General features: G+C 39.1%; 1 protein-coding gene across 1 annotated transcript; it reads left to right on the top strand.

Moving 5' to 3' along the window:
* Positions 1-3087: 3087 nt before the first annotated feature.
* Positions 3088-3565, top strand: LOC104548761 (F-box/WD repeat-containing protein 7-like; the record flags this gene model as incomplete). The annotated part of the gene is given in 2 exon segments (XM_010194866.1): positions 3088-3278; positions 3280-3565. Coding segments are annotated over 2 exon segments (477 nt in total), but the record flags the coding sequence as incomplete, so codon positions are not given.
* Between the last annotated feature and the right edge of the window lie 6474 nt (positions 3566-10039).

Raw genomic sequence — 10039 nt, 5'->3', positions numbered from 1 at the left:
TATGAAGCTTACTGGGAGTTCCCAAGCGAGACTTGTTGACTGAGTTTAATGCGTTTTGCGTGTTTATGCAAAGCGCTGCCACTGCGATGCTTTGGCGTCTGCCTAAGGAAATCTCTTTGCGGTCTGAGGTGGGTAGGAAAGCAACAGGTTTCCCTGGGGGATCTGCTGGGGTTTAGCCGAAAACACAGCGTTTTCGTTCTCTGGTAGTTGATTCGTAAATACACTTCTGCCTGCAAAATAATAATCCCGTCTTATTCCTTATCTACCTTGTGCTTGGAAATGATTGTATCTTGTGTATTAGGTGACAGTCGTTAATTCTGAAAGCACTTATGTGACAGGCGGCTGCTTTAATGTTTCAGATCTCCCTGATAATGTACATCCATCTGTTCTGTAGCAAATGCATCGCCACTTTGCATATTGATGATTTCTGATGTAGCGCTGCTTGTAATTAAATTTTGATAATGCATTTTCTGGGAAAAAAAACAAGCTTATTTGTGCAAATACAGAGGAAATGTGAAATCTCTTATGACTGAAGCTAATTTTGTAAATGGATGGTCACTAGACAAATGTAGGAATAACTAGAAATACATAACTGTACTGGCGTATGTTGGCTTTTTAATTGACTGGAGTTTTGTTTAGGTATATTAACAGCAGCAATAGCCTTATTTTTGTCACTTAAGCATTTAGCAGAATCATGCATTTTGTTACTTATTTTGATGCTGACCTTTCATGTTGGTTGCTCGTAAATACAAATTGAAAGTTTGGATTAGATCATAGAAACAAATGCAGCATCTGCAGTTTTATCAAGTAAGTCCTAAACCAGTAATTGATGCGTGTATTTGAAATAAGGCTGTTGATATCGGAAAAACACAGTTAAAACTTTTAAACTTCATTGAGGGCTATTTGGAAAAACATTTGTGGTGGAAACTAAAGCTGCTAGATTATGAAAATGTAAATCTCTTGTTTGGTCTTTTCGTTTTTGAAGGGTTTTTTTTTTTGGTTACAGATTTTTACATGATTTAATGGTTAAAAAAAATCCCAATCTTTTCTGTTTTCTTTAGAAAACAAGATGTAATGTTATGTTCATAATGACCAAACTATGTAGCAAGCCTGATAAATGGCTTTTACTAACCTCAGATTATATATGCAACCAAATTTGACGTTTGATGAAATGGTGTTACTAAACATCACTCCAATATCCGAAGGTTTCCGGGCTTTTGGGAAAAATGTTAAGTGAAATCATGTCTCTCTGATGCCACAAAGAGTGTACTCTTCCTTAAATGCTGCTTACAGTATACAGAGGATTAAATGCGTTCACTTCTGGTGCCCCTTGCACTCGAGGTTGGAGTCGTTGGCTTCTGATTTCCATCATGTGCACCCCAGGGCCCTGATGCTCTTTTGCCACTGGTAAAAGCCAGAGTCGGCTCAGCCTCTGCTTGCCTGCAGCGTGGCCTTGCCTTGACGTGTGGAGATTAATTGTCCTTTAGTAATAGCTTCTCAGTCACTGATCGGAGCTAATTGCTCGTGGACGCTTTCCTTGGAATGCATATTTCAGCTTTGCTGCTTGTGAGGTTTTATCTGGGGACAGTTTTCGTCTGGGTAGATCTGTGGAAACTTGAGAACCACGGTTTTGGGATGGAAGTAGTGTTTCTGTGAGCAGAATCCCATCTATGAATCCTTCTCAGTGCAGGACTTGAGGAACATCTGTGAATGTGTTTCTGTGCCTTTTATGGTGCAACACAATGAATTACCAGAAACCATAGCTCTAAGGTACTTTCTTCCTTCCCCGACAATAAATTGAATGTCCTTATGGATACCATGGGGTTTATCTGTTCCACACTTGCATCATCCAAGGCTCTAGGTTTTTTTGGTTTTATGTTTTTAAGCTATAAGAGATAGAAGATTTCCTGAAAAGAAAAAGAGGAGGAGGGAGGTGGGAGATTAGGAGAATGTCTTCCTGTGCTGAAGTGCTTATGGAAACCCATCCTTCACTGCTCCTGCTCCAAGGGGACTCAACGGTCGCGCTCCCTTCCAGTACTGTGTTGTGCTTTCTGAATCTCAGCGTAGCCCTGCTGAGTGCGTGGTGTGGTCTGTGAACACCCAAAACTGGTGGTTCTATACACAATAAAAAGGTGGTTATTTTCTCTTTTCACACATTTTTATGTGCAACCTATGAGTCTGTATAATTTGGTACGTGTGTGGCCGAATGCGTAGATAATTTGGAAATTACAGTAGTATTTTTCAATTTCTGTCGATATGCACCTAAATTTGGCAGTCATTTAACTTCTCGAAGTCTCACTGAACGATTCCTGTAGCTTCTTAGAGTTTGGAGAATGTTGTTGCCAGCAGTGGTTTTTTTGCCAGGCGAGGTATGTGCCATTTCTGGGCTGCGTGGGCTGCCTGGTGATGTCTGCTTTTGGCCACTGGGCATCTCTGTGGCCAGTTTAAGCCTTGGAGGTGCTAAGGCTATGGCTGTACTCCTTAGGGGCTGTTGTCTTTTCCATTTATCTAAAAGAAAATCATAGTAACAAGAAATGAAACTTTGAATTATACCTGAAAATATGCCTGCTTTTAAGGCATAAGGCCAAAAGCAGCTCATCATTTGTGAGTGACAGATAAAATCTGTAATCAAGTGACAGCGAAAATATAATGCTGTTTGAAAATGATCTTTGTCCAGTTTTTAGCAAGTAGGATCACATACTTGGGTTTTCTGTTACCATGAATATTAATGATTCTTGTGGATTTTCAAGGAGGGCCAAGTATTCCTGAATTTTGCCGAGTCTGACGCTTACAGACGTCATGATCAGACCATTAGGTAGAAGAAATAACTCTCTTGCTACTAAGTTGTCTGCAGTCTGCTTGGGTTTTTCCAGTTGTGTGTTGAGTAGAAATTATTCGTTGTTTCTTGGAATTTGAAGTTGTCAGGACTAGTACAATGAACTAAGTTTTTAATGCTTTATCTAATAAAAAGTTGTAACTTTTGTAATTTCCCACTTGTTCTTTTTGTTGTTTCCGTAGAATGTGAAAGCATTTGCATCTTCAGATAGCCTAGCCAAGGTCCAAGAAGTAGCAAGCTGGCTTTTGGAAATGAATCAGGAACTGCTCTCTGTGGGCAGCAAGAGGCGACGAACTGGTGGACCTCTTCGAGGTAACGCTTCCTCAAGCCAAGTAGATGAGGAGCAGATGAATCGGGTCGTGGAGGAGGAGGAGCAGCAGCAACGACGGCAGCAAGAGGAGCAGCACATTGGGAGGAATGGGGAGATAGGAGGAGAGGAACCCGCGTTTGAGGACATAGCAGGAAGAGTTAGAAGAAAATAACAATAGACTTAATACCGCGGATGAAGAGTCCACGTGTAACCAAGAGGAAGATGATGATGAACATGCTGGCGATCAAGAGGAGGAGGCGGAAGAGGAGGAGGAAATGGACCAGGAGAGCGATGATTTCGATCAGTCTGACGACAGCAGCAGAGAAGATGAACACGCGAACAGTAACAGCGTCACCAATTCCAACAGCCTCATGGACTTGCCCGTTCACCAGTCATCGCCATTCTACATAAAGACAAAGGTGAGAAACTGCCGGTTTTTGTTTGTTATCCTCATCAAGTCTGGATTTTTAAAAATAATTTGCATATTTAATTTAAATTTTTACAGTGAAACAAAGACTTCACTTCCTAAGGAGCTCATTTGAAGAATTTATGCAGTCCACTAAAACTACACTTTTAAAACTGTTAATTATCAAATTATTTGCATGCATTTGACATGAGCAAATACTCTTACATATTTTAAGCTCTGATGACTATGTTCAAAAGATAAAGGTGTTTTTTTTATAAATATTTTAATGTGCTAACTTGTACACTTAAGACCCTCCCAGGATTATTTCTGATATTTTCTTTCTCAATGCCGGCAAGAAGGAAGAGAAGCAATTGCGCTTGTGTGGTGTTCTTTGAGCACATCTGGTTCATGTGGATGAAAACATTGTAATGAAAAAATAGGGTGCAATATTACAGAAACATCAAGTTCTTCCCTCTGACCAGGTTATAGCGAGTTCATTGACAAAAAACAGGTTGAAAAAAAATGGTCTGCCCTGTCCTTCAGTTATAAAGTCATCAGACGATGTCGTATGGTATCCTGCTAAGGAGGACCTTTTAAATTGAGTGCAATGGTTGTTGGGAACTTCTGATTTGCAATAAGAATTTGGAAGTAAATCTGGGTATTTTTATTGCTACTTAAGTAACATTTTAGATTTACCAAAAAAAAATGTTTTACAAATATTAGCTCCAGTGTACGTTGCTAGTTCACCATATTTCCCAGATTCTTCAGGAAGGTGGAGTTATTAACTCTTAGCAGCAACAAAACCAGAAAGAATAATCCAAGTGGTGATACTGAGCAATAGAAGAGAGGACCAGGCAAACATTCCTGGGGAAAAATGTTGTCCTAAGCCTATATACCAATTTCTTTCTCTTAATCATGAATTGGTAGTAAAACACCGAGCCTCATCTCTCCTTTCAAAAAACAGAATTGCCAAACCCCCTCAAATTTTAGTGTGTACTTAAAAAATAATTATGTAGGCAAAACAAAACCACAAAAATCAGTTAACATAAATTAACAGGATTCCCTATGTATCTGAGTGTGAACATAAATGTATAGAGACGGAGAATCAGTCTTGAAGATACATGAAACAGGTAAATAGGGTGAACATTTGCTTCTGGAAGCTGCAGCGATGTTTTTGGTAATAGTGATTCCTGTGGAATTCACTTGTGTGTTTAAAGTATCTCAACGAACTGAGATTTTTGAAAAGCAATAATGTTTTCGCCTCAGTTTTTAGTAAGATATATAATTTTCTGTGGATCATTCTACTCTTCCGGGTACCACAGTATATGCTTTCTAATTTGGAGTGAAATACTGTCATATTTCGTGTCATTCGATTGGCTTCTTACAGCTCCAGTTCTCCTTTTTTATTCCAATGCTTTGGTTTTCCCAGCTTTAGTATGAATTACTGGGTATCATCTAGCAACTTACACCCAGTATGGACTTGATATCTAATGTAGGAAATGCTTACCTTCAAAAATATGTTTTCAGGTCTCTGAACTGGAGACTTCTTGAAGTCTTTTGTAAATAACCATGCTCAAATGATATACAGCAGAGCACAGTTTTTGATGGTGGTCAGTTCTGAAGCTCATTTTATCATCTCCAATAATCACTACAGGTTTTTTCTTTCTTTTTTTTTAAGGCGTATTTGACATAAACTGGAACAGCCTGGTTTAGCCTGAAGGAAGTTGTCTGACAGATTTTTGTATCGATGCACAATTTCTGTGTGGTCTTGATAGCTGCTTTGCGTATTGTTTCTATGCAAGACTGGCCAGTTTTGGCTGTGCTCTGTCCCCAGGCTGTGAGGACCTTGGTAGTGAACCGTATCTGGGAACTGTTTTTGATTTTAGGTAGGTCTAGCTGTGCACCTGAAGGATCAGCACAGATTAGAAAGCTGCTTGAGCTGGCACTGTGCTAGACCGTGGTTACTCAGTAAGACTGACATAACGCAACATCAATGTTACCAGTTCATTGATAAACCAACATTTAACCATACAAACGCATTCTGTGTTAAAGAAATGTTGTAGAAATGTAGCTGTCTTGAGTGTGAATGAATTACTGGAGTGAAAATAAACACAACTAAGTAATATGCTGCTTTTGCGAAGGAAAGGGAGCGTATGTAGGCTCATCAGCCACATTCACAAGTGGTTTATGGCTCTGCCTGTTGAAGATCGACTCATCCTAGGAGACTTGAACCTGATAGACTTATTCTTAGCTTTTCTGATAAACTTCTCAGCATTTGTAGTCTGTACAGTTCTCCTCATAACTCTGGCTGAATGACCTGCTCCCATGCTGTACTCCTGTGAAACTTGACTTGCTCCACCAGTATCGTCTGCGAAGGTCGGCTCCGCTATTTTGTGTGCCAGATGTAAACCCAGCTCTCAAAACCATGCATTCCTGATCCAACACAGTTGCTAGGTTGGTCTGCTTGTACAAAGCGATATTGGCAACACACAGTTCTCATCACTACCAAATACCAAGAGACAATAGTGAGCCTGAAGAAAAGCCTGCCATAGGTGTCATTGTGCAGCTCCTCTCAAATTCTTGGTATCTCTGTTCCTTGTCTTTCTACTTTTTATTCCTTTCATCATAAACTGCTGAATAAAATCTCTTTCTAATCTGCCTTTTTTTGCTTGTTGGCCTGTGGGACCTTGTGAGGTTAAGGAAGGAAATGACAGGGTTCCCACATGACACCACAATGTGTCCTGTTTGTGTTTGCCGCCTGTCACCTGGACTCCCACTTGACAGCAGCAAGCTCACTGTGTTCTACCTGATAAACTTCACCAGAAGCATAAAAACCATTATGTCTATATATAAATACATTTTATATGGATTCATGGTTGAGGTAATGTTTATACAATATATAAAAGTAGATATAAATGTACTTATACTACTGCTCCGTGCAAATAGCTGAGGTAATAGTTGCCATAATGTTGTGAAAATGTTGTGACTAAAGGATGTGTGCACTTGAAATGCGAAGGCCGGTGGGTCAGGAGAGTCTTCGTTGCATTCACCAGCAACACCCAGGAATCCAGAAAGGTCCTTGTGGTTACCTGGTACGATTTCCTTCTTAAAATGTTAGGCTGCTCTGTATTGACTCCTGTGGAAGCTGAAGCGTATTTTTAGAAAACCTTTGCCATTTGAAAACAGGAAACAGTCCAGCAAGGCAAATCTGTCTCAAGTGTAGGTTAATAGTTTGTTAGTTACCATCAGTGCTTAAACTTATGCACCTTTACTCTGCCTTCTTCCTGTTATCTGTCCTTTTTTGACCATTGCATTTTATTATTTTCATGTTTTACGTAAGAGCTGTTTAATGAACAGGGTTTTTTCCCACATACATAAAGCCATTGAGTTCACTCCTGAAAGTTCTCGTTAGTGTAAATAGTAACAGCACTTTGTCCATTTGGCATATTTTTCCATTATTTGTTCCCATTATGATACTTCCCTGAAAACCCTCTCTGATTTTTTCAACGTCCATCTCGAATCATAGATACCAGAACTGTGCCAATGACAATTAAAATTTCTTCATGCTATCTATTTACCTGTTTATACAATGACCCATTCTGGTAACCCTTTTGACTGCGGCGTTGCATAGGGATTTCGTGTTCAGCTGGTTTGTCTAACATGGTGCAAGCCTTTTCCAGTGAGCCTTCTCTGCTCTAAGAATGGCCTGGGTTCCTTGCACCTAGGGGATCGATGCTTGGTTGTATTGAAGTGACCAAAGTTTTCTCACATCCAGTGTCCCTCATCACGTCCTTTACTGTTAGTTAATTTTTACTCCCATAGATCTGTCCTATTAAATGTTGCCATGTCTGTTAAATAAAATACTAAATAGCGCAGGAGGGCAAAGTAAATAATATGTGCAGAGCTCTTACAGAAACATCCGCCTGTTGATGCTGATTCTTCACTGATTGCATCCTATTTGTGGCATCCATTTCCAGCGCTCCGCGATGACTTTGTATTCCTTGGGCTCCTTAGGAAAGGTCGTGTAACAATTAACCGCAACATAAGCAAACAAATACATTTACAGTGCATCACGTAATTCATCGCAACTGCCCTGAAATGCTTTTATGCCTCAGTCCGTGTGAGATGCTGTAGCACTGCAAGGACAAGAACGTATTACTGGTAATCACCATCCCTGCGAAATAGCTCGTGTAAATCAACATTTTTGCCTGTTTTAGATTTAAATTGTTTGTGTACCTGTGTTCACAGTCTTGAAATTGTAGTATATCATGCATAGCAAATATGTCATGCCAGCAGTGTTTTATCTGTATCAAAACTGATGTTTACGACCTAGGTGATTGCCAGCATGTTTTTATGGAAAAACTGGCATCAGCGCTGTTAATCCTATTCTATGTCAAGCATTATTTTCTCTTGGACTGACACCTGGGTTTCAGCCTGTGGTCATCCAGGTTGTACTCTGTTTCCTTTTCTAATTTTTTCTATATACTGTTAGACTTCTTTGAGATTTCTGAAATATTTCAATTGATCTAATTCTTAAAAAATAATACATGTAATGTCTAACTCATGCCATTTTTTGCGTGTTTTTATTTGCTTAACTCCCAATTTCGTGTTAATGACAGTCATTTTCATTATACTTAAATCTTTTGGTTTTAGTGGTGGCTTTCATTTTCTGTCCAGGTGAGGTGTTTTTCTTTAACTGCTGTGAACTTTTCTTATTTGGACGAGTATTGGCTTCCTGATTTTCTTAGAAATTGTTTCTAAACAGTGAAAATAATTTCCAGGTTCATTCACCTTTGGTTTGAATTTGATGTATTGTATGGAAGGGGGGAAAATGTCATGATCAGTAATACCCAAGCTACCATTAATTTAACTTGGTTAAAGGGTGAGAAAGACGATGAATAAGCTGGGTTGACTTTGATGGAGCCAGGACAAGACGTACCACACAAAAACCTGTCCCTTGCAGCTTAAATACCCATCTCACAATGAAACAAATCTAAACCCATCCTCACGTACGTAGCTTTGAGCTCTCAAATAGTGCGAACTGGGACAGGATTTTTTTACCGCGAGGTGTTTGGTCCAAGCTGGTACGTGTAGACCCACAAGGATATGAAATATTTATTTTTCAGTGATTTTTGGCTCAGTATGGAAGGATGACATTAATTTTTAAAACTGCGGAAAACAAAGATTGCACTGGGCATTTTGAGCAGATGTAGGAAATTCTGCAGTTATTGCCAGAATGTGAATGGACTGAAAGCTTTGTAGGGGTGGGGGGAAGTGAGAGATGGTGAGAGAGAGGCTGATTCTTGGAAGTAGGTTGGAATACTGTGTGTAGGTGCTGGTTTTGTAGCAGTGCATGTTAATATTTTTCTCCTTTTCTGAGCAGCAGAGGGGGCTGCTGTTGCTTTGCTGCAGCCCTGCAGGGACCTGGGCTGTGTTCCTTTGCGAGGGCTTTTCCTGCCCCTGCAGCTAAAATCTTGAAGCCTGGATTTTAAGTTTAGGGAATAAATACAGCTAGAGCAGAAGGACTCAATACTTTTTACTTGTGGAGAAACCTGTTTCCAGTGTATGAAATGGTGTAGGAAAATTTCCTTTAAAAAATAAGTATTAAATGTTTTCAATGTATTAAATGTTTTCTCTGCTCTCAGTGCACAAAAGAGAAATTTCATGCATCAAAAAGAATTTTTATCTTTGTTTTTGGAGATCACACATCTGCACATTTTCATCTCCTGAGTTGTCTAACAGTTAATGCATTAAAGAGTTTTTAAACTAAGTATAATTCAGCTAAAGCTGTGTCAAAAAGGATACACATTAAGAATATCTCTGATTTTAAAAACAAATAAAATTGGGAATATAATATTTCGTCTTGCTTCTCCCTGGGATTCTACTTTTTAATTAAAAGCTTCTTTCACATCACTCTTTAAAAGCTTAGGAAGTGGCAAATTTTCTCCTCCCTTGGTTATTTTGAATTACAGCACTAAAGTACTATGAGTTAGGATCAGTAAATGACTTGAAATAAACAATAAATGGTCTTCACAAATGCCAGTCACATTTACTTTTACATTACCGTGACAGTTTAGTGATTTTGGAGCAAGTTTTGCTGTTTGAAATAAATACATATAATTTTTTACTCTTATGATACAGAGACTTACTTTTATATGGGACTGTAATAACATTAGAAAGATTCACACTCTGAGGCTAATATCAATCAACACTCCTAACCTTTGACTCCTCTCTCGTTTATGTACCACGCAGTTTAGTTGCTAATGATTCCAAGCATGCGGGATCATTTGGAAAGGTTATGCAACTGTCATTAAGATGTAGTTTGTTAAATATTAAAGCATCCGTGGAAGGAATGCAGATTTGGATTTGATCTGTGGATAGGAACGTTCTTCCCATCTGCACCAACCTGCAGCGCGTTGCTTTACTGCAAATATCAATATTTGTGAGGAAAAAAACAACTGAGGAAGTGTGGACTGGATGAACGGAT

The sequence above is a fragment of the Mesitornis unicolor genome, unplaced genomic scaffold, assembly GCF_000695765.1.
Source record: "Mesitornis unicolor isolate BGI_N332 unplaced genomic scaffold, ASM69576v1 scaffold25071, whole genome shotgun sequence".
NCBI classification, from domain to species: domain Eukaryota; kingdom Metazoa; phylum Chordata; class Aves; order Mesitornithiformes; family Mesitornithidae; genus Mesitornis; species Mesitornis unicolor.
Note: the sequence above shows the minus strand (reverse complement) of the source record. Positions and strands in the feature narration are given on the sequence as shown.